This window comes from Dermacentor albipictus, chromosome 9, assembly GCF_038994185.2.
Source record: "Dermacentor albipictus isolate Rhodes 1998 colony chromosome 9, USDA_Dalb.pri_finalv2, whole genome shotgun sequence".
In the NCBI taxonomy this organism is placed as follows: Eukaryota; Metazoa; Arthropoda; class Arachnida; order Ixodida; family Ixodidae; genus Dermacentor; species Dermacentor albipictus.
The window spans coordinates 2,962,911-2,987,769 of NC_091829.1; the positions used below are offsets into that span (position 1 = coordinate 2,962,911).

At 48.0% G+C, this 24,859-nt stretch overlaps 1 protein-coding gene across 5 annotated transcripts in view; it reads right to left on the reverse strand.

The window, feature by feature from the left end:
* The window catches only part of g (adaptor-related protein complex 3, delta 1 subunit-like garnet), a 354,723-nt gene that overhangs the window by 93,966 nt on the left and 235,898 nt on the right, over positions 1-24,859 (reverse strand). For 3 of the 5 annotated variants that reach the window (XM_070524729.1, XM_070524728.1, XM_070524731.1), the window contains 2 exons: positions 20,834-20,944; positions 17,955-18,038 (listed from right to left, as the gene is read on the reverse strand). In XM_070524729.1, the coding sequence (XP_070380830.1) occupies positions 17,955-18,038; positions 20,834-20,944 (195 nt within the window). The remainder of the gene's footprint in view (positions 1-17,954; positions 18,039-20,833; positions 20,945-24,859) is intronic. The other 2 variants (XM_065441037.2, XM_065441036.2) reach the window with 1 other exon arrangement.

Here is a 24,859-nt window from a genome sequence, read left to right on the forward strand (position 1 = left end):
AGGGGGCCTTAATGGTCCGAACACCGGTATCGGCTCGACCCCCAGGATCCCCTTTTCGCCGGACACGGCTAAGCTGTGCACGGCTACATGCGAGAGGGTCCAGCCCTCATGTGCTCGGATACGTGGTATCGCAACATACCAAACACCTGCTGAAGCAGACATCCCTGCAGGATATGGTCGCTGTGTTCTGCAGTTTTCTGCTGTGTTCTGCTGTCCTCGCATGAGGAAGTCGCAGCTGTGTTCAGCAAGCAGGCGAACAACGTTGGCAACGTTGCAATGCAGTGGTTCTTTGCCTGCTCAAAGCGATGACACTTTTTGATAATGTCGCCAACTGTCACACAATTCTTAGACATTAGTAGATTGAAAGCATCGTCAGCAATGCCCTTCAGAACATGACTGACTATGTACGACTCGCACATGCCACTGTCAGCCTTGAGGCACAGAGTGAGCCCATCTTGGATATAAGCGATGTATGATTCCATGGATGTTTGCGCAGGAGTCGCTAAGTCTTTTTTAGTGGCATTCTTCTGCCCGAATGGATGGCCAAACAAGTCCTTCAGCTTCTGCTTACATGTCTCCCAGTCTGTAAGCTCATCTTCGTGTTTGTCAAACCACACCCTCGCCGTGCCTTGCAAGTAGAACATCAAGTTGACCAACATTACGGTTGCATCCCACCTGTTATGGGTACTCACACGCTCATACATGGTAATCCAATCTTCCATGTCGACATTATCGGTGCCGCAGAGTGTTCCTGGATCTTTCAGATAGGCCAGGACCATGGTTAGGGCTGTCGCAGCTGACGCAGGTCCCACGAACGTTACTAGACTAGCTTCAGTTGTAAAACTCTCCGCCTGCGCGCTTACAGCCGCTGTCGCCACTTCTGTGACAGCTGCAAGATGGCAGCGCCGTTCCATCGAGCTCCACCACAGACACCTCGCCGCAGCCTTGAGCTTGTGCGGACGGGCAGTTTGCGCTTGTTTCACGCTCGCTGGCATTCTCACTTGTCCGAATTGGTGACACCATGAGAAAGCGGTATCCACCTATAGCAATAAGATTTATCGGGCCAGTTGGTTCATACTGAAAGAAGGGCAAACTGCACGAAAGGAAGAAACGCATACAGAGAAGCGCAGAAGCTGCATTTCTAGATGTCGTGTGTTTCTTCCTGTCATCTTATGTTTCGCGCAGTTTAGCTCAGGAACCTAAAGATCTGGCCAAAAGGCGTGATTGTAGGATGATCTTCATACCCACCGAAGCTTCTCACCACGCCAAAGAAGCGCTACAAAAAGAAAGATGAGGTCAGTCTTTGAACACACACGCCCCCCCCCCCCTCCAAAAAAAAGAAAAGAAAAAACAAGAAAGAAAAGAGAAAAATCGTCGGCTGTTCCACTCTGTGAAGATAGTTAAGTGGAGAAGCTGAAACGTGCGGCCCCTGTGTTTATCACTGCGTTAATCCCAAGGGTTCATTAAAGTATTTCTTATGAGGTTACACACACAATCGGCTGTGATGGAAAGAACCTCACTGACGGCATGCTCGCAGTCCGCCATTGTTGCTTGCGTTCGATGTCTCAAGTTTGCTCGGCGGCGTGGTTAGCAGCCTTCACCTGCCATTTGCCGCTTGTGATTATTCGAAATTAAATTTCTTTAAAATTAAATCTGTCCGTTACGTAAGACAGTGAGTAGCTCATGGTCCTCCAATGAGACATTCGTGCCAAGATCACGGTCCGACCTATACCCAAAAACTTACACCCTGAAAACAACAGGGGCAAATGACAAGCGAGAGGACAATTCCTCCTCAACCAAGCCTTGGCGAACCGCGAATGCTCAGCTTTTGTGGACGCGGTGGCAGACGCGGGAAACAAAGCTTTCTCAGTGGCGGTTTTGGACGGCCGCGGATCCACAAGACATGCAGCCACGGTAATTGCAAGGAAGCCTGAACAGGCCGAACAGGTTGCGATCGCTGCTGCGCTCACCAACGACAATCTTTCTCATATCTACAGCGATTCCATAGCCGCTATCAGAGCTTTCCAAAAGGGCACGGTATGTGCAAAGGCTCTCTGAATTGTCACAAAGAAATAGAATAAGAACCACGTCATATACTGGTACCCGGCACACTTAGGACCAAAGATCGGCGACATCCGTAACCTTAACGAGGCGGCACACAAGGCTGCGCACGCACTTACAGACCGCACGGCTTCACCCGACCACTCGGAGAACAAGGACGCCCCCCACTACATACAAAAAAATCACTAAAAACTACTGCCTACAACGTAGAGAGTATAGCAAGCCACATCACACGCTCACTCGAGCTCAAGCAGCTACACTCAGAATGCTACAGACAGACACATACCCCACAAAAAACAGACTACACCACTACATGCCTGAGCTCTACGACAAGTCTTATCACACCAATTACTCTACCATTTACAATTAGTCTACCATTTACTCTGGCCATGCTCGCAAGCTCACATAAACTCCGAACCGGACAAGCGCAACTTTGAAGAAGCAATGCGGAGCGATCGAAGAACTTGCTCCCCAACTCTGGGCCATCCAGCAGGTCCACGTCGCCGCCAGAAAACTCAACCTCCCGGTTCCGTCGTGGGAGACGCCCACTCCATGAGAGCCCAAAGCTCTCCTGGCCTGCAGGACCTTGAATAAAGTTGATTTCCTTTGTTCATACTCCCTTAAGCAATGGCTCATACCCCTGTAAACACGGCCTGCCCATAACGACCACAGAATTGAAATTCTACGCTGGAATGATGAACGGCAACGCAGTCATCTGTGGAAGACGACGACGACGAACACGGGAGCAGTGGCACGAGTGCATGCTGTGAATTTCAGAGAGAGTTCCCGGTTGCCACGAAGAATCGCTCTGTTCCACGCCTAGCGAAGCGTCGCATTGCTGGGAGCACAGAAAAACTTGCGCGCCGAACTGTTGACATCGTTCCTATAGCCGCCTATGCAACCAGGTACGCAGCACGTTGGCATCGTCTGCTGATATTCTTAACAAACTCGGCGAAGGTTAGTTTCACAGATGAAATGCTTGCTGAAATGCGCCCTCAAGAATACACCACCGCTGCACTGCATGCATAGTCCGGTCCGCCCGTGTACCCGGCTATTGAGGAGGTGAAGCCGGGCGCGACTGCAGCACCACGAAGGCGCGGGCGGGTGGTGGTTCCGCGCAACGGCGCCGAGTTTGAAAACTGAAGCTAGTCTAGTATCGTTGGGCCCCACCTCCTCCGGCATGATGTTAATACTGTTGCGACGACCGCCGCGGATCTCTGTGGTTTTTGGGGAATACCTTGCACCTCCACCAAAATACCACGGGGCAGAAATAGTCAAGTGAAGATGTATTTAGAGGTATTTACAAATTGCAGCAATGCTGGATACACAAGATGCTGCCCGAAACAGCCGCACGCTCGCTTCACCATGTTCGCAGTCACACTATGCCCCACTGCTCCCTAACAATCTGTTGCACAAATGTGTATGTGCAAGTGGAAAGTGAGATGGGACAAGCAGCAGGGAACCGGGACACCAATTTCGTGATGGCACCAATGCTTAGTCAATGAGCATTGGTGGTTACTCTAAACATTAACTACTGAAACAATGCAAGATGAGGCCAATATATCGTGTGGTAGCTCTCTGTGCACCATGCTGATGCACAGGCTGTTCATAGGCTGTTCATGCATAGGCTGTTCAAAGATGTTCAAAGATGAAGCTGTTCTTGAGTTATGCGATGGGGGGTAGGGGTAAGGAGAAACCTACTACTGTTTTAACACTTTCGGGACCGGCCCATAGGCCATCGATCATATATGATCGACGGTTTTGCGCGCACTGCCCCGTTCAAATTTCCGCGCGCTTGGACATGTAGCTCCATCTAGGAGGTCGTCAGGAACTAGACTCTCGGTTTCGGCATAGTTTCTTTCATTTCCAGCAGGTGGCGATACGCGAGAGAGAATTTTCTCGATTGCGGCGGCGGCGGATGCAGTGGAAAATGGCGTCGTGCTCGCGTCCGGTCGCTCAAAAAGAACGCCGTCAATCGCGCGATTCCGCTGCTTCGGCAACGGATTTTTTTGATGAACCGAGCAGCGAAGAGTCTGAAGACAACTTCGGCAGCTCCGATTTTATTTCGGACTCCGATTCGGATGATGATGAGCCACGGACTTCATCTAGTAGCCGAAGGTGAGCATAGTTCCACATTCATTTCTTTCTGGAGTAGGTGAACGGGCTCGCTATATGTTCTCATTATTTTATCTTTACTTGATAGGGTCTCAACAAGCTACGGCAATGATCTGCTGCCGCCAGCGCAGAAGCGGATTGAGTTTTCACCGCGACGGGAACCTGGCGTGTACTTGGACGCAGAAGTGGGCGTGGCGCTCAGAAGCGGATCAAAGAAATTCTTGACTGCTCTGGACTTCTTTCTTCTGTTTTTCTCGATGAATGTGATCGAAACAATTTGTGACAACACGAACAAGTATGCTTGGACTCACATTTTGGAAAAACCAACGCATGCTTGTTCCGATGGATCTTGGGAAGAAGTCACCCCAAGTGAAATGCTAAAGTTTATCGGACTCGTAATTTACATGGGCGTTGTGAAGGTTCCTCGGCTGAAGCTGTATTGGAACGTAGGAGATCTGTACAGCGGTCTGCTCCCACCACGGATCATGCGGTGACGCCGGTTCATAGCTCTACTCGCAATGTTGCAAGTTGCAGACTTGGACGATGTCACTCAAAGTTCAAGAGGAAAGCTCCGATACATGTGGTGGCTCCTGCAACACATGAACGAAGTGTCAGCGAATCTTTTCCAGCCACATCGCGATCTTTCCGTGGATGAGCGCATGGTGAAATCGAAAGGGCGGTCAGGCATCCGACAGTATATCAAAGATAAAGTAACAAAATGGGGCTACAAGCTGTGGGTCCTAGCTGACCCTGGCACCGGATATACTGTGCAGTTTAGTGTGTATACCGGTAAGCGTGAGCAGCCAGGGCCCCATGGCTTAGCTTTCGACGTAGTTTGCCAGCTGTGTCACAGATATCTTGATCAGGGCTAGTAAGAATTCGATGCCAAAAACGATGGATCGATTGGTTCGTTGAAATTCACCCCCACCGTCGGCGTCCGAGACGCACCGTCAGAGACGGTCTGCACAGGTGGCTCAATGGGTGACTTAGGTTCGAAAGGACAAAGCCGCTGCAGTAACGAACGAACAACAACTTGTATTTACAGATAAAATTACAAAGTTCGGTTACAAGATTGCATAGTTACAACAGTACAAAGGTTACAAATAGCTACACTGGTTTGGACCACATAGGGCGACCCTATTTCGGCAGAGCCGATGGTGCTTAGCACCGAAGCCAGGTCCAGAACTCTCCTTCGGAGCTCTGCGGCCGCATTTTGTAGACGCAACGCTCCGCCCACAATCTTTACTGGCGAATTGCCGCCGGGTTGCGTCTCAACTGGACAATCCATTCACCAATCACTGCGTTCAGCAGAACTTGCGTGCGGGATTGGCCAGTCGAACAACGAAAAGTCAAAGAACATCTTTTTTTTAGTACAGTTCACGGTGTAGAATCCTCACCCGAAATACACAATATACAACAACAAAGGGGTGAGGGTCATGCCAGCTGTACACATCGCAAGTTCCGAGCAACGGCTCTCGAGCACAGCCGGCGCAACAAGCACTGACTAACAAAATACATTCACAAAACCTAAAAGCCTGGGATCGTCGGGACCATGTTTTCCAGTGCTCGAACATGTGCGCGACGCGATCGGATTCCAAGAACCCGCAGGCCATGCGGCGCCTTAAACAAGCAATTGTTTGCAAGCCAAACTGTCACAGAGGAGCCCGGGATAATTGCCCACCCGCCGAGGTCGGCCTCGTGTCCGGGCCGTAAGCCGAAGAAGACGTTCCCACGGCGCCTCGGAACCGAGACAAAACGGCAGGGTCTTTTGTGGCTCAAAGAATCCCTACGCCGGTCAGCGCGCGGTGCAAAGCCGTCAAAGTCAATGAGGCTGGCGCGCCTGCTTGAGGCCGCGCTATCTCCGTTGCCCGCGGCTAGACCCGAACCAAGCACTCTTCAAGGGCGCCGATGAGAGCACCGCGGAAGTCAGACGGGCCCACCCGTTACGGCGTTTGACGCCCAGTCGGGGAGATCCCAGCTGGGAAAGAGTTTACCCCCGCCAGCCGGCCGCGCTCAAGGGAAACGCCTGCGGGGATCCCCAGGAAGCACAATGCGACGGGGGTCCGAAGCTCCCTTTTTTACTGTGAGGCGCGACCGCAAACGTGGCGCTGATGGCCTTCTGCGCTCCCCGAGCTGTGCGGCAGCCCTGGGTGCCGACGGCGTGGTTACTCTGCTTGCTTGCAAGGCCCCGCTCTGGGTCAACCGTTAACAGCCATTACTCAAGTGTGGAAACAATCTCGTCGAGACGCATGTCCCCTGCCCAGATGGCCCGCGCCGTCCGTATGGGTTTGTTTTGCAGCCGCCCGTAGCGGGGCTTACACCCCCCACCCAAGACGAGACAACAACTCGCTTACAGTGTTGTCGAAGCAGAAACCAAAACAAACCAAAACAAAAGCATGCTGCGTGTAAACTTGTACATACGCCGCATCTGGACATGACAATTAAAAGTTACCAACCAATCTTAGGCAGCGCGTTTTAACGATGGTCTGAGTTCGCACACGTAGGAAATGCGTGAGCCTCGCCTTGCTCATGACAGTAAGCTGGCCCGCTGGTTCGCCCAAGTAAGCTGGCTCGCTTACTGAAACAACACAAATAAATGCCAGCGCCATATGATGAGCACTCTACGCGGCACATTCCGTAGAAAGTGTGAACACATGAATAAGTTTCACCGTAAAATAGGTACAACCTAAACCCACACAAAGCAAATACACAAACGAAACAAATAGTAAGGCTTCCCTGATTCAACAGAGCTCGCGTCATGAAACCATAATATGCAGTATCGTCCAAATATGAGCCGGAAGGAAACTGTCAGCCTCTAGCTTGGGAGGAAAACATACAAACATACATCATTGAGCTTAGATGACGACACTCGCCAAAACACACACTAAAAGAACCAGGTACACACAGAAATGCGGAAGCATGAGTTCATCGTCCAAGGTCGTCTGTGTGGTTACCGCAGTCATATCACATCACACCACACTTGTTCCCTTGTCTCCACTGTTCGTCACTGCGGGTTCCCTGTCTTCTACATCCTTTTCCCAGCAATGGTTCGTCAGACGCGAAAGTGCGTCGGCGTTAGTATGTATGATTCCCCTTCTGTGTCGCACCACTATATCATAGTGCGGCCTCGCTAAAGTCCAGCGTGTCAATTTTGCTTTCTGAGGCGTAGACTGAGTGATGTACGTCACAGGATTATGGTCGGATACCAATATTTTCATGCCCAAGACCCACATGCCAAACTTTTTGATAGCCGAGATGACGCCAAACGCCTCGCGTTCAATCGTAGACCGCAGCATCTGTGTGGGCGTGAAGCGGTGGCTGGCAAAAGCAATGTGGCACTCTTTGCCATTGTCGGTCATCTGAGCTAGACATGCGCCCCCAGCAATTGGAGAGGAATCGGTGAATGGCCAAAACGGCTTGCTTGAGTCTGGAGTCGCTAGCTCGACGGCACTGCACAGAGCACTCTCGAGACCTACGAATGCCTCGCTGGCCTCAGGAGACGACGGAATGCAGTTGGGGCGGCAATGCTTTGGCGCGGCTCCTTCCATCAGTTCTATGCGGTGCTCGCTCACTCGCGCTATCCCCATTTCGGTGGTAAACAAGGCGGCCTGTGTCCCGAACACCTCGTTCACTAACGCTCGCTCAGGTGGTTCGAAATGTGATATACTCTCTGCGGGCATGAGGGCCCTACTGCCGAGAACCCTGCTGACCGTCGCGTCACTTTTTTTGTTCCTCCCCTAACATCCCGGCATCACCCCTTACTTTATCGGAGCTACTGCGGGATTCTTCCTCTGCCCTTTCCTCGTTCGGATGCAGCGCATCGCCCCTGCTCGCACCGGTAACCGGCTGTTCGGGATTAACCCGTTCCCCATCTAGTCCTACGGCTGTAAACAGCTCTGCGCTGCTGCTCGGCGGGAGTTTGTTGGGCGGTGGCTCGCAAGCCTCGTCCCGACCCTCCTGGAGCGCGCTCCAATCTTTCGCTGAGAGCAGGCAGTCCGCACTCACGCTCAGCCTATCAGTGAGCGCGCACAACACTGGTGTCGCCTTCTTCACATTAGAAAACGCGGGTTGGCCCTGTTTTAGCGTCAGCGGTAGTGCTACGAGTTTCGCTTCAACTCGTTCGCCAAAAGCTGCGCGGAGATTTACACTGCCATGCGACTGTGCTAATTCCGGTGGCACGGCACTTTCGCGAACTACAGTTATCTCGGCACCCGTATCCACTATTGCCTTCATTGTTCGGCCCCTACAATTAAGAGCTACACACAACAAGCGGTCACCCACAGCTGGGTTCTCTAGCGCGACCCGCGCGGTGAGCCTCTCTGGTTGTTCCTGCTGGGCGGCCGTGTGCGCCAGCCTTTCGCGGATGCGGGGACAATTTGGCCTAATGTGCCCGGCTGACCCGCACTCAAAGCAAACTGTTGGCCTCTGCTGTCCTGTGGATGGACACGGGGATTTTGGCTTTGTCCTCTGTCCTTGGTGCGAAACCAAACCACTGCTTCTGCGGTTCTCAATTGTAATTTCTGCGCCCTTACTGCTGGCGCCCCGGGGTTGCCCTTTAGGTAGATCCACGCGGCCGTGAGCGTCCTCAAAAGTTTGCAAAAGTCTAGCAATTTCGGACGCCTTGTACCACCCTGCACCTTCTCGCAGCCTGACGTACCTGAGCGCCTCTTCCGACAACACTGTCTTCAGATGGTCAGCCACCATGAGTTCGAGCAGCTCCGCAAAATTTGACACGTCCCTAGATGCCACATAAAAATTTAGGTAACTGGCAAGACGAGTCGTGAAACTCTTCCACGTCTCGGTCTTCCGCTTCCGTACCCCGAAAAACCTTTTTTGATATTCAAGGGGAGACAACTGCAGCTCATCAAGGACGACCTCCTTTAAAGCTTCATAATCACGGTGCTGTGCGGGAGTCAGACGCGTTGACAGGTACTCAATGCGCTCCGCTAGGAGCGGAAAAACTATCTGACCCCAACAGCTTCGCGGCACCTCGTAGGCATCCAAGGTGTTCTCTACAGATTCGAACCAAATGGGGACCTCGGCATCTGTGGGAAATTTGGGGAAAGCACCAACTAATAATTTTGAATATTTACGCCATTCCATGTTTCTATCATTCTCAAGTGCTCTGCCACTGCCGTCGTGACCACTCGATGGCGACGCTGTCCGTGCCCTGGCGAGCTCCAGTTCAAGGGCTAGGCTCTGGCGACGTTCCTGAGCCATCTTTAGTCTAAACTCCATCTCCCGCTCAGACAGAAAGCGCTCGCTTTCACCATCGCTGCTACCCCTCTCCCTCTGACCATCCTCATCGTCCCTGTGATTCTGCATCATGATTAGCTTCGAAGCCCCACAGTGACTGAACAGTAAGAGGAAAGGAAACTCACGTTTCAGACGCGGATCACTGGTGGACGAGGGTCGAGGTTTTCCTGCGTCGCTCTCGCTCGGGCTGCTTCCCTGCTGGGGTTCAGTCGGCGCCTCGACGTCTTACTCGCTGAGGTGCGTCGCCTAGCGATGTCTCGCTGTTGGGCTTCCTCCTCCAAGGCTTGAGCCAATTGCAGACACCGGAGGTGCTGCTAGCTCTTGGGATGCCACTCTGGCAGATGTACCGCTGTCTTGATAGCGCTTAGCTGGTCTTCCGAACCCATCCTGTCGACTGCGCCAGTAAGAATTCGATGCCAAAAACGATGGATCGATTGGTTCGTTGAAATTCACCCCCACCGTCGGCGTCCGAGACGCACCGTCAGAGACGGTCTGCACAGGTGGCTCAATGGGTGACTTAGGTTCGAAAGGACAAAGCCGCTGCAGTAACGAACGAACAACAACTTGTATTTACAGATAAAATTACAAAGTTCGGTTACAAGATTGCATAGTTACAACAGTACTGCGCCAGTAAGAATTCGATGCCAAAAACGATGGATCGATTGGTTCGTTGAAATTCACCCCCACCGTTGGCGTCAGAGACGGTCTGCACAGGTGGCTCAATGGGTGACTTAGGTTCGAAAGGACAAAGCCGCTGCAGTAACGAACGAACAACAACTTGTATTTACAGATAAAATTACAAAGTTCGGTTACAAGATTGCATAGTTACAACAGTACAAAGGTTACAAATAGCTACACTGGTTTGGACCACATAGGGCGACCCTATTTCGGCAGAGCCGATGGTGCTTAGCACCGAAGCCAGGTCCAGAACTCTCCTTCGGAGCTCTGCGGCCGCATTTTGTAGACGCAACGCTCCGCCCACAATCTTTACTGGCGAATTGCCGCCGGGTTGCGTCTCAACTGGACAATCCATTCACCAATCACTGCGTTCAGCAGAACTTGCGTGCGGGATTGGCCAGTCGAACAACGAAAAGTCAAAGAACATCTTTTTTTTAGTACAGTTCACGGTGTAGAATCCTCACCCGAAATACACAATATACAACAACAAAGGGGTGAGGGTCATGCCAGCTGTACACATCGCAAGTTCCGAGCAACGGCTCTCGAGCACAGCCGGCGCAACAAGCACTGACTAACAAAATACATTCACAAAACCTAAAAGCCTGGGATCGTCGGGACCATGTTTTCCAGTGCTCGAACATGTGCGCGACGCGATCGGATTCCAAGAACCCGCAGGCCATGCGGCGCCTTAAACAAGCAATTGTTTGCAAGCCAAACTGTCACAGAGGAGCCCGGGATAATTGCCCACCCGCCGAGGTCGGCCTCGTGTCCGGGCCGTAAGCCGAAGAAGACGTTCCCACGGCGCCTCGGAACCGAGACAAAACGGCAGGGTCTTTTGTGGCTCAAAGAATCCCTACGCCGGTCAGCGCGCGGTGCAAAGCCGTCAAAGTCAATGAGGCTGGCGCGCCTGCTTGAGGCCGCGCTATCTCCGTTGCCCGCGGCTAGACCCGAACCAAGCACTCTTCAAGGGCGCCGATGAGAGCACCGCGGAAGTCAGACGGGCCCACCCGTTACGGCGTTTGACGCCCAGTCGGGGAGATCCCAGCTGGGAAAGAGTTTACCCCCGCCAGCCGGCCGCGCGCAAGGGAAACGCCTGTGGGGATCCCCAGGAAGCACAATGCGACGGGGGTCCGAAGCTCCCTTTTTTACTGTGAGGCGCGACCGCAAACGTGGCGCTGATGGCCTTCTGCGCTCCCCGAGCTGTGCGGCAGCCCTGGGTGCCGACGGCGTGGTTACTCTGCTTGCTTGCAAGGCCCCGCTCTGGGTCAACCGTTAACAGCCATTACTCAAGTGTGGAAACAATCTCGTCGAGACGCATGTCCCCTGCCCAGATGGCCCGCGCCGTCCGTATGGGTTTGTTTTGCAGCCGCCCGTAGCGGGGCTTACAGGGCTACAGGATCTTTATGGACAATTTTTACACTTCTACTAGCCTGTTCAGTCATCTTCTCAGCCGAAAAACATTGGCTTGCGGAACCACACGCAAGGATCGCCGAGGATTTCCTGCCGAACTGAAGGATGCATGGTGGGAAAAAAAAGCTCGACGTGGCGACATTCGATGGTTGCGCGATCAGAACATCCTGTACCTTCAGTGGAAAGACCGGCGTGTTGTCAACATGATGAGCACGGTTCATACTGCAAATGACACGGTCACCGCAAAAAGAAGGGAAAGAAGGCAAAACTCCTGGACTCAGATATCTATAACAAAGCCTCTGCTGATCCATGATTATAATGCTGGCATGCTAGGCGTAGATAAATCGGATCAAATGATTGGATATTATAATGTTCTCATGAGAAGCGTACGGTGGTGGAAGACTCTGTTCTTCCACTGCATCGATATTGCATGTGTGAACAGTTTCGTACTCTTCCAAGCTCACCGCACATTGCACCCAGAGATTCCTGAGCTGGCACGCACCGCCGGGTTTGACCACCTAGCTTTTAGAGAAGAGCTCATTCGGCAGCTTCTGAATCTTGACGGTGCCAAGCAAGCACACACGCCTCCACCACCCGTCGCAAAACATGCACTCCACAAGCCGGAAAAAGTGGCAAAACGCAGAAACTGCAAGCTGTGCTATGAGCAGAAGAAAATCGAGCTCAAAACTAATGTCTTTTGCAGCACATGCCAAGTTCACTTGTGTTTTACGACTGCCCGGAACTGCTTCGTCGAGTGGCACAAGAACCGTGGGACCTGAGTGGCTGACCACTGGTGCAAGCTAGATTTCACACAAAAAAAAGACAGTTGTAGATACGCGTGCCAAATTTTCACAAGCAAGAAAGGAGGCATTGTAGCACATTTTGTATATCTTGAATTTTTTTTATTATGTTTTTCCACTTGTATATCCATGACTTTTCCAACTTTTTTATGTTGTTCTTTCAGCAAATCTTGAATTTGAGATTTTTTAAAAAATATTATATATCACTTTTAAGTCTAACCTTTCTTTATGCATGAAAGACCATCTAATTAGCTACATTTTGATAAACATTGCAGCAATATAGCGTAATGACTATTCGTAATAAAAAATAATTTTTGACACCCATCAGAATTGCCTGTTTTTTCCCCGGTCCCGAAAGAGTTAAAGTGCAGCAGTTATGTGTCTATTCCTGTAGCGAGCGTCGGCGTCCCTTGTAACCGAAAGAACGAGCACAGCAAAGGATGAAAGAGCAAATGCGCAGTGCAGCGGGGGATGAAAGATGGTGATAGGAAAGAGAGCATGAGGAGGAGAGTATGGCGAAAGCATGGGAAGCGTAGTGCTGTGCAAGACGGCTCTGCGGCGACGATGGCTACGACATGGCGCCAGAGTAGCCTGTTCACAGACGACATCACCAATACCATACATAAAAACAAAGCACTGCATGAGCGGATGTCTGTCTGTGGCGGCTACTGTGACTCACACCCATGTGCCACCCATGCACTGCCTCTCGCCCTCTCCCAACTGGCGAGGCAGTCGTGCCCGACTTCGCTCCCTTTGCAATGTGCCGCACGAGACAGATTGTCGGCACCAGCCAATATATTGCAAACTGAAAACTCGTATAGAGCTGTGCTCAAATTTCACATTAGGGAGTACAGTTAAACCTCGATGCAACGAACCCCAATACAATGAATTCCAGGTTTAACGAAATCTTTTTATTCCCCCAATGCCACCCCCATAGAAGCTCACATAGTTATGACCGCCACTTAAGGAAGACATTGCGTCAATTGTCCTTGCTGCCAAGACTTTTCAATGCTGATATTTGAGCAGTAGCTCCACTGAAAATTTAGGTAAATAATCTATAGCTTTTGTAATTGATAAATAAGGCAAGTGGCCAATTGAGAGAGGAACACATGCAATCACGGCGAGTTAGAGCAACCGATCCAGTGTGCTACGACAATGATGATGAAAGCCACTAGCTCTCCTATAGTGCAACTCTGACAAGCGGATCAGCCTCTGCATTTTTCGCTTATGCATTGTGACACCAGGTGTCACTACTGTGCCTGCATGTTTTAGTTTTTTTTTCCAGGCTTGTGTTGGTGTGGCTAGGTGGCAGGAGTGTGAATGTGAGAGCGGACGTGACGCAAGTGTTAACTTCAGCAGTGTATCACACGTTTCTCACGGTGTTTGTTCGCTTTGAAAACGAGTACGGTGAGGAAGCACAAAGTTTTGTCTTTCGAGGACAAGTTTTCAATTGTGAATGCGGTTGCCAAGGGCGAGAAGAAGGATGTTGCTGCCCCGTTCAACATCCCAGACAATCTCAGTCGACTATCTTGAATGCAAAAGAAAGCATTTGCAGTGTAGTGGAGTTGGGCACAAGTTTGAATAAAAAAGAATGAAGTAGTCGACTTACGCCGATGTGGACAAAGCCATGCTTACGTGTTTTTTGGACACACGAGCACAAAACGTGCCCATAAGTGGCACAATTTTGCAGCAGAAAGCGAGGGATGTTGCATGCATGCTCGGCCACGAGGACTTTAAACCTAGCAACGGCTGGTTGCAAGGATTTAAGAGCCGAAACAGAGTTGTCTCGAAAATAATTAGCAGCGAGTCTGCCTCTGCCGGCGAGAATGCTTCTGCATCGTTGGTAGCCGAGAAGCTGCCTGGCATTTTCAGCCGCAACGAGGCAGCTGACGTCTACAACTCTGATGAGACGGCTCTGTTTAATCAGATACAGTGGAACCTCGTTAATTCGAAGTCCGTCGGACCGTGAAAAATCATCGAATTAACCGGGTTTTCGAATTATAATAAAAGAATGAAAAACGAGAAATAAACGTACGGAATGTGGCTGTATCAACAATGCACCTTATTTCGCCTAAAAAACGGTCACTTGAAATAGTCATCAATGCGTGACTGCTTGGCGCGGTAGTTAGCCGCACCATAGGCTGCATCCTCCAGTCTACTCCAGTGCGCAGCAATGCACTGTCACTGCCACTACACTCCACAAAATTGCGCACAACGTTCAGTGACTCAACAACTGCAGCTAAAGCTGGTGCTAGGGTGGGCTCAACATCGCCTTCACTTTCGTTGGAAGGCCGGTTGTCACACATTTCTCCTTCCAAGTCAGCATAACACGTTTGGACATCAAGTTCCGTGCTCAAATATTCCACAAAGGTCAATCCGTTGCTTTCGTCTAAGTCGGTAATGCGCGCACACAATGATTCTCCATCATCCAGTGTGCAGTTGGCATCAGATGCATCCTCGGAACTGTCATCTTGTTGCTTGGAAAAACTGGCGTGCATAAAGCAACGCCTGATCATATCTCCCTCCATCTGCTTCCAGGCGTACACGATTAGGCAAATGGCACCCAGTAGGTCTACGAAATATTGTTTGCCGTTATCACAGCACAACAAGATCCTTTTAAGCAAATGGCAGCGATAAATCTTCCTTGCTTGAAGAATAACGCCTTGGTCCCTAAGCTGCGATACAGCTGTAACATTCGGCGGCAGGAAGACAGGCCTAACTGCTGTCAAGTTCCGGATGTCGGCGTGGGCTGGGCAGCTATCAACAACAAAAGCTTTTCGTCCCGCAGCAGCGAACTTACGGTCAAGGTGCCTCACATACTCCTCAAACAGCGCTGCTGTCATCCAAGCCTTTTTGTTACTTCTGTACAGCACGTCATCCTTAGGAGGAAGTCGTGCATTCTTGAAGCACCGAGGCTTCTCCACTTTTCCGATGATCAGCAGCGGGAGTTTCTGACTGCTGGACATATTCGCACCACACAGAACAGTTATTCTGTCCTCAGGTTGTTTTTTTCCCGTGACTACTGCATCCTTTGGGGCAAACGTCTTCGTTGGCAGCATTTTATAAAACAATGCGGCCTCGTCCATGTTGCAAACATCGTCCTCCACGTGCTGCTGAAGTAGCGGAGCCAATGTATGCTTTTTCCAATTCTCGACAACATTTCAGTCGACACTCCCGCTTTCGCCGTACACTGTCGTGAACGTGAGGTTATTGCGGTCTTTAAATCTGGACAACCTGCCGTTGCCGCGCTTAAATGCTTCATGGCCCAGCCGCAGTACAAGCTCATCGGCCTTTTCGCGCAGCAGCGTGCTGTTCACAGGCAGGTGTGCTGCATTTGCATGCTGAAGCCACTTTATCAAGGCGTCTTCAATGTCCGGATACGTAGGAAAACGAATCCTTGTCCACTTCGTCAAATGCGTCTTCCCGTAGGCCTCGAGGAGATATGTTTGTCTTAGTCTTCAATATCGTCGAAAGGGTCGATAAAGGCACCTTGTGCTTTTCCGCCAGCTGTGTTTTGGAGCTCGTCCATTTTTCAGCCTCCTCAATTAGGCACACTTTCTGGCAGAGAGTCAGAGTTCTGTACTTTGGCATTTTCTTAACACCAACACCGCGCACGTGGTCAAGGATAACTAGCAGTGCCCGACACAAGCTAGACAAAGAAACAACGGAAGCGGGACCAGAAAAATTTCAACCTAGTGGCACCTGGTTGTTGATTTGTCAACTAAAGCTAGCCTCAAAAACTGGCTGTAGCTTTGTGCAGATTGCTGAGGCACAACAAAGTACCAGAAACAAGATGGATGTATGGATGGATGTTATGACGTCCCCTTTGGAACGGAGCGGTGGGTTGCGCCACCAAGCTCTTGCTACTATGCTGCCTAATATCCTACCTAGGTTAACCAATGAAAAAAGAAAAGAAAAAAAAAACGAAAAAAAACACTATGAACTACCACGTCCAAATTTTCTGATCCCCTATTGCGAACTGTGCTTTGGTACGTCTCCGTCTTTTGTCGTTTCCCTACTTTTTTTCCGCCAATCCTCCAATCGCCTCTTACTAATGCCTATTGCGGACATGTTTACTTTTCCACTGCTCCCGCTGAACCCAAGGGCTTCAAGAAAACCAGTGGTGCCTAAATCGACCACTGGGTAGACGTCTTCGCATTCTAATAAATTATGCTCCGTCGTTTCCCTAGCTTTACCGCAGCAAGCACATGCTTCTTCTTCCTTCTTATATCTCGCTTTATAGGTGCGTGCTCTAAGGCATCCCGATCTTGCTTCGAAAAGTAATGAGCTTCCCCTTGAGTTATCATAAATGGTTTCTTTCCTGATTTCGTTTTTTCCTCTTAAGTAGTTACTCATGCCAGGTTTCTTTTCCATTGCCGCCACCCATGAGATTAATTCAGCCTCTCTGACTTTCCGCTTGACCTTCTTTGTTGCTCTGTTGCCCACCCCACAGGCCGCATACTTGCTGGTAAGCTTCCTAGTTCTTTTCCTCCACTGTGAATGAATGTTTTGCCTGTACAGATACCTGAACACTCTCCCAGCCCATTTACTTTCTTCCGTATTCCTCTCATCAACAGAAAGTTGATTTAAAGTGCCACCTGGCTGCCACTCCGGCAACTATACTGGCCTCAGAGACTGGCACACTAAATTTTTTTTTTTTTTTTATCACGGAGGCACGGAAAAATCACGGAGGCCATGGTTTAAACTGACGCATTATCCTGATATGGGCACACTGGCTGTTCAAATTATCCGGCGAAATTTGCATGCAAACTGTTGGGACCACCGAAAACCTTCGAATTACGCGGGATTTCGTATTGAGGTTTTACTGTATTGCCAAATCCCACGCTGGCACTTAAAGGACAAGACTGCTGCGATCGTAAGCAAAGCAAACTCCGCGTGACAGTTTTGCTTTGTGCCAATAGCGATGGCAGTGACAAACGAACCCCGTTGGTTATCGGGCAAAGTGCCCAGCCCAGATGCTTCAAGGGAATGAAATGAATACCAGTTATATATGTGGCCAATTCTAAAGTGCGAATGTCACGGACGATCTTTTCCGAATCATTGAAAAAGTTCAATGAAGACATCAAGCGACGAGGCCACCAAATATGCTTGCTGCACGACAATTCTCCACGCACCACGTCACTGGCCCTCAGCTTTCAAACATCGAGTTGATATATTTTTCTCCCAATTGTACATCCCTGATAAAGCCATTGGACAAAGGAATCAACAGCTTCAAGTGCTGCTACTGCCATTGGGTGATAGATAAGATCCTTCTGGTCATCCTTTTGAACGGCAGACGAAGATATACAAATGTCAAGCGATCAAGATGCTTGCTGCATCGTGGCAGGAAGTTGGAACCCAGATGGTTTCCAATTGCTTTGCCAAGGCCCAAATAAAGATCGTTCAAGCTGTAATCTGCAATGACGAAGAGGAGACTGTACGCCCACCCGATGTCACCAAGGTGTAGGATGTGCTACATGTCAATGGTGGAGTGCCCGATGATCTCGAACTTGGCATATTTTTGTATGCTGGTGATGGTGCCGTAAGTGCTAAAGAAATTTGATATGCGGCACTTGCTGAAATCATGCAAGATCACAGTGACGAGTAAGCTGTATCAGAGGCAGATCTGTTTACCGATAGAGGTGATAGATGCGTTGGACGTCTTGCGTTGCTCCATTCATGCGCAGGACGAGGAAGCCACATGGCATGATTTACCTTCTTTGGAGCACCGGTTGATGTCATCAATCATGCAGAGGAAACAAGCTAAAATCAGGCAGGTATTTTCTCCTGAATAAATGTCTGAGAGGTGAGCTCACCTTAAGTGAAATCAGTCTCATTTTGGTTTTGTTTTTGCATTGTACTTCCCGGTTTTCCAATAAAATTGCGTGTAAACAAAACCTGTATATAATGAAATAATGCGGACTTTCTTCAATTTCGTTACATCCAGGTTTAACTATCATAATTGTTGGTGAATTTTTTTGAGCAATCATTGCACCCGCGAAAATTTCTACAGTTACTTCAGTCTCCTTTTTATGCGAAACCTTACTATAAAAATGCTGCAGTCGTGCTTTTCATGCAGTGCCACAGAAATGAAAGCTTACTGCACAGACTTAAACACGAAGCACAGAAAATCGCAATTCACAGTGTGTGAGAATGCCCTTTAGTGCTCATGCACTAGGGGTGAGGTGGGCAGAAAGCAGGATGAGAGAAGCTGCAGTGCACAAAGAAACAAATTTCGTAATGACGCTGATACTTGGGTTGGAAAACCTTCCCATCAACTATCAACTGCAGAAACAACTCAAGCGGAATATTTTTATGTTTTGATGTTGGCTTCCTACCAGAGGTGGAGATAGCAAAATGCATCGGTAACTCACTTAGAGAGTGAAAAATAGACAAGCTGAGGACAATTCAATAATAGGGAGCTTTATATGTGGTAACTGAAGATGTTAATATCATAGACATTTGTCCAAATCACACACTACCAGCCTGCATTGTCTCAGTGAAACTTATCCACACCTTATTCTGCTGTTGATAACATCACAAAACCTGCAACTCTCGTGTTTTTTTTTCTTGCTTTTTTTTTATTTGCACGCCTTCTTCTAGTGCCTTTTTTCTCCTTCGTTGAGTCCCCTGCAGAGTAGCATGTAGGCAAAAATACACTGGCTATTCTATTTAGTTTTACAACAAAGAGCTTTTGTAAAGAAAGCTCTGCGTTAATAACACGTCTTATTGTGATAGCAATTATATGAGAACACCCCAAGTGCATTTCTGCTATTGGCATCGGCGTGATGTTCCGTATAAAGTACAAGGGTGATAACATTGTCGCCTTGCCCCGTATGTTGTATGTGAGAGTAAAAGCATGAGAGAGTGAGCCGACGATGGTGGCTCAATCTTGCACTTGCAAGGGACGAAAGCAGGGAGGAAGCGCGCACTCTTTTGTCATATGCGCAGGGCACTGAAGGGAAGGGAGCTCTACTTCGGTGGTGGCTGTGTATAGCACAGCCACACAGGCCTTATCATTAAATCGATCTGGATGGGGACAGAGTGTGCCAAGTGCTGATACAGTAAAACCTCGTTAAACCGTACCTGATTAAACCGCAGTTTTCTTTTAAAAGTAGTAAAGTCAAATCCCCGACTCAGTAGCCAATGAACATGATGTGTTTTGTGTCCGCCTAAAGCGTACCAGCTTATTGTGTACGTATCGGTAAACATGTTTTCCACTTTTCGTCGTACAAACACGATGCTGCGTCGTCTCCATCGGGTCGCCTGGAAGGACAACAAGCCTCAGAGAGTGGAACCATGTAACAGAACAACGGCGTCCAAGCATTCTGTGCGTTTGTGTGTGAAGCCGCATCAACATCACCATCATTTCGGCGCCGTGCCAGAGAGTGTTGTGCAAACAAGGACTCTCGTCATGCCGAAGCTCGGATAAACAAAGATGCCGGGTGCTCAGATAGAAGAAAAATTACACACCGTTTGTGCTATCGAACGTGACACAAAGAAGTCAGCGCTGGCACGTGACAGGGGTCTACTGTTGACTACGGTGTGTGGCATTCGGAATGCGAAGTTGCTCGGCAGCACTGCTGCGACCACGAAGGGATGTCGGCTACAAGGTTAGACTTTTCGCCATCGTTGCCTCTGTTACCAAAGTGTCGCCTAGTGATGAGGACGGTGATGAGGACGACACGGAAAGCGACAGCACAGGCGATTCAGGCCCGACAGTGGCAGAAGCTGCACGTTACATCAGCCTCACGAATGCAATCGTCGAAACGAGAACAGCACCCCACAATGAAAAAGGTGGCCCGACACATCTGCAACGATACCGCGCCTGTACAAGGAGAATATGCACCACCAACGAGGAATATGCCATGCGTGTGTTTGCCGAGAAGAGGGGGCTGGCCAAAAAGCTGGCTCACAGCTTGAGTAAGTCTGAGGCCGCGGTCGTCGCTGTTAGGCCACCGTAGCATCAAAAGAAAATAACACTTTTGTTGCGCAAATTGAATAAATACTGCACGTTTTTTTCCCTTTCATCACACTCTCTCCGAGTTGTGTTTTTGACAGGTAAGTGGGCAATCTCATACTATTTTAGTTAAGCAGTACTACCGTTTAGTACATACTCTTTCTGAGCTTCGACCAACTACGGTTTAACGAGGTTTCACTGTAGTTTCATGTGCGCTGTGTTCTTGCATCGCTTAGTTTATGTTGAAGCGAGAGGCAACATCACGGTTAATTCGCTCACTGCTTCTACCGCGCTGTGCCAGCGAGTGCACGCGGTCATCGAGTGAGATGTGTTCGTATTTGCTTGTGCAAGTGTGACACCGTGATTGTTAATTTAATTAGTAAGTGAATGTTTACTAACTTACACGGCCAATAAAACTACTATCCTTACTTTGTATAGCTGTCTAACTTGCTGTCGCAATCAATGCTTCGCCTTTTGGGCAAAACCAACCTTTATAATCTGCTGACCAATCCTTACGATGGCCAACAACTCTACAGGTCCATGGTGTCCTCACCTTGACACGCGAGGATGCCTCATCAGCGGGACCCTCTGAGCCGTGATTGGCCTCTGGTAGCAGCTGGCCCTTCCGGTGCTCCTTGTGCCCCTTCTTGCGATGCTTCCTCTCCTGGCGGAGAACACTGTGCCTCAGTCTTTGATTATGTTCATTTTCATTTTATTGATACTCTTGCCATACAAATTATCAAAACACTGGCTGAACACATAGCCAGAGGCTAGTGTGGGGTTCAGAAACAAAATACACGATGGCAATGATACAGCACTTGTAAAAAATGAAAAGCCCACAATCACGGCGAAAGACCAAAGTACAGCATGCAATGAGGAGAAAATAAAATAATGTGCATTTTACAGCAGAATGAATAAAGATCTGTCATGAACAACACAGTACATCAAACACAAACCAAAAACGACTGTCACATAACTCAAATAAGGCTCATAAAGTATGTTCTTAATGTTTTATTTGTTTTGTGGGACTGTTTTATTTCTGAGGGTAAAGCATTCCAAATTTTGGCTCCTGAAAACTGCATCAATCTTTCACTGTAGATGTTACTATTCGGCGGTAGATTAAAGTTACTATGTGTGAGGTTTCTTGTGAGTCGAGAAGGAGAGCGAAACAGGGAGGCATTGAAAGGTTGATTATATTTTACTATGTTGTTTACACATACCGCTGTCTTTAAAGACTGCAAAAGGACAAAAGGAAGGATATTTATTAACTGGAAAATTGGTTTACTTGGTTCAGTATACTTGTTTTGTGTTATAATTCGGATAGCCCGTCTTTGTCATCACCGGATAGGATCAAGGTAAGTGTTATATCTCAAATCCCATGATTCTACACAGTATGTTAAATGACTGTTAAGAAGGGCAAAATAAAGTGTATGCAGTGTATGTGTGTTAAAACAATCTCGGGCCTGTAATAAGGCATAACAGCTAGAAGCCAACTTCGAACAGACGGCACTAATCTGATTTTTCCAGTGAAGATGTTTATCTAGAATGACACCAAGATACTTAAATGAGTGTGTTCGTTTGAGTGAGTGGTCGCTAATGAAAATGTTAATTTGGTAGCTGTCAATGACTTTTACTCGTGAGCTAAATACTATATATTTGGTTTTGCTTGAATTAAACGCTGGCTTGCTGGTGAAAAACCAGCTTGAAATTTTTTTCAATTCAGCATTTGTCTTTGCTTTTAGATAGATCCTCATGGTTGTCAGCTGTAACTATGATCGCAGTGTCATCTGCATACATAAAAAAAAAATTATGGAGTTTTACGTGCCAAAACTACCTTCTGATTATGAGGCACGCCGTAGTGGAGGACTCCAGAAATTTGGACCACCTGGGATTCTTTAACGTGCACCTAAATCTAAATACACGGTTGTTTTTCGTATTTCGCCCCCATTGTAATGCGGCCGCCGTGACATACATTAAAATATCAGAGCAACTTAGGACCTTCGGCAAACCATTCAAGTATAATGAAAATAACATGGGCCCTAAAACGGATCTTTGAGGAACCCCGATCTGTAAATATTGAATTGATGATATAATGTTATTGATAACTACAGCTTGTTGACGGTTTTCGATGTAACTGGAAAGTAAGCTGTAGACTTCACCGCGGAATCCATAGTGGTTTAATTTGTTGAGCATAATAGCATGATCCACGGTATCAAACGCTTTCTTTAAACCAACAAGTACAACGGCGGCCAGTTTGTTCGCATGTACTAATGCTGTATTAATTGAGTCAAGCTTAGGACTACAGATGCCGTTGAATGATGTATTCGAAATCCATATTGCTGTTGACAGAGTAAGTTATATTTTTCTAAGAATTTGCAAATATTATTGGATAGAATCTTTTCGTAAATATTATTAACACTTAGGTCAGAAATGGGTCTTTAGCTTGATGGGTTGGATCGGTTGCCATCTTTGCATACCAGGACAACTTTGGCAATCTTTAGTGCAGAGGGGTACTTTACACATTTTAATGAATGATTAAAAAGTTTGCATAAGATGGGGTATCAAGATATCAGTGTTTTCCTTAAGTATGCGTGGGTAAATTCCATCCAGTCCAGCAGATTTATTGCCTGGTAAGCTGAGAATAATGGATGTAATTTCATCGGGTTCGATTTCAATCATTCCAAAAGTATTGAGAACTTGAGAACATATTGAGAACATCATTACACTAGGAGCATAGCACGGGAAGGACGAACGACAAAGATAACTTATGAACGACATAATTTAGGATGACATAATTTTCATTATGGAATGCGCCCGCGGGTATGCTCTTCTTTTTTATTTTCCCCTGTCACACGCGATATGAGGGGGGGTCAACTTGCATTCGAGTAGACTTAATACTGTGTAAATACGGTAACCAGTCTGCGGCCAAAAACATCTGAATTAATGAGTTTGATTCCATTAAATCATGTATACACCAGCGGAGACCAGAGGATGAGCCCAAATTATCATATCTTCTATATTATAGAGAGCCTAATTAACAAAGTTTTACTCTAGTGGCATTGTAAGTTCTCTTGTGTCTTTGTTACGTTTGAGTGCACGTATGCATATCACATATTAACAAAGCCGCACATAAAATACAAAACCACGTTTACCTCGTTAATCCACCAAAAGTGATGTGCAAATGCAAAGCCACATTTTCCCGCAAATGTTATACAATAGCCGCAGGCTGCAAGGTATACCGTATTTACTCGCCCAATGTTCGCACTTTTTTGTAAAAAAAATTGACACAAATTCAGGGGTGCGATAATTACGCTGGTTAAATTTCCCGCGAAAAGAAAACATTCTTTTTTTCCATCCCACGTTTGCTGCGGGATGACAACAAGTCAACAAATAGGTAGCTGCCATTGTAACAGTAGGGGACAGCAAAACAAAGATGGCGGCCGGCGGAGCAAGCCAAACGCACCAAACGAAATATTTTTTCTTCCCGTGAGTACATTACGCACATTGAAACAGCTTCTTCCATATCAGTAATGAATAATATCGTTACTCTCCGCAAGTTTGCGACAATAACATAGCCATTACCACTTTGAGGGGACAGAAACAGATGGGCGCGCTTGGCTGTCAGTGACAAAAACCCATCGCAGGCACACTGCGGAATCTGCGGCAGTTATCTTCACTACTATCTTAATACGGCAAGCTTTCGCTATGGGTGGGCGAATATCTTAGCTGTCTTACAAGCGCCGGCATATGAATAGGGTACACTTCTAAAGTATCAGTGTAAATGCGGCTACTATAGTTGCCGCTCGTGATTTGTTGCATGCCCACGAATGCAGACAAGAATTGAAAGACTCCTTTTTTGTTGTTGTTGTTGTTGACCACAACCATTATAAAGACTACACATAATAAAGGTAAGTTTGGTCATCACTTTTTTTTTTCATGGACTTGCGGAAAGTGATGAAAGGAATGAAATGGGGCATCTGCTTAAGTTTGTTTGGTGCGTGCAGACTGCTTGGTATGTCTTGAAGAGCCGTTCGCGTGGCATTCAACAGATGGTAAGCGCGATCATCATTAGCTAGACTTGGCACACAACATATCACTGTGGCAAGTTCACAGTGCGATCATTACACGGGGGGAAAAAAAATCAAATTTTGACAACAAAATTCAGAGGTACGATTATTATGCAAGTAAATACGGTATTATTATAAGTACATTGCATTGCTTTTTGACGGTGACTGTTTCTTACCAAATTGTCACTGATATCGATCAGTTACTTGGCACAAGATGTGCCACTATCATTCTGCTTTGCATGTTGCTTATTTTTCTGAGCACAAATGTGCCCAGTAGAGAGTTAGATTCAAAGTTTCACCACAATTTGGTTCTTCGGTCTGTACAATGTGACGATTGATCGATTGATTCAAGGGGTCTAATTTGAAAAAAGAAACAATGGGAGCTATAACAGATGCTATGGCTAAGGACTGCAGGTTAATTATTGGCCCTTTTCTGAGCACAAGACAGTCATGTACCCAAACAAGTAAAATGCAATGAGGTGCCAATTTGCCCTCCAAGGAGAGAAAAAGTG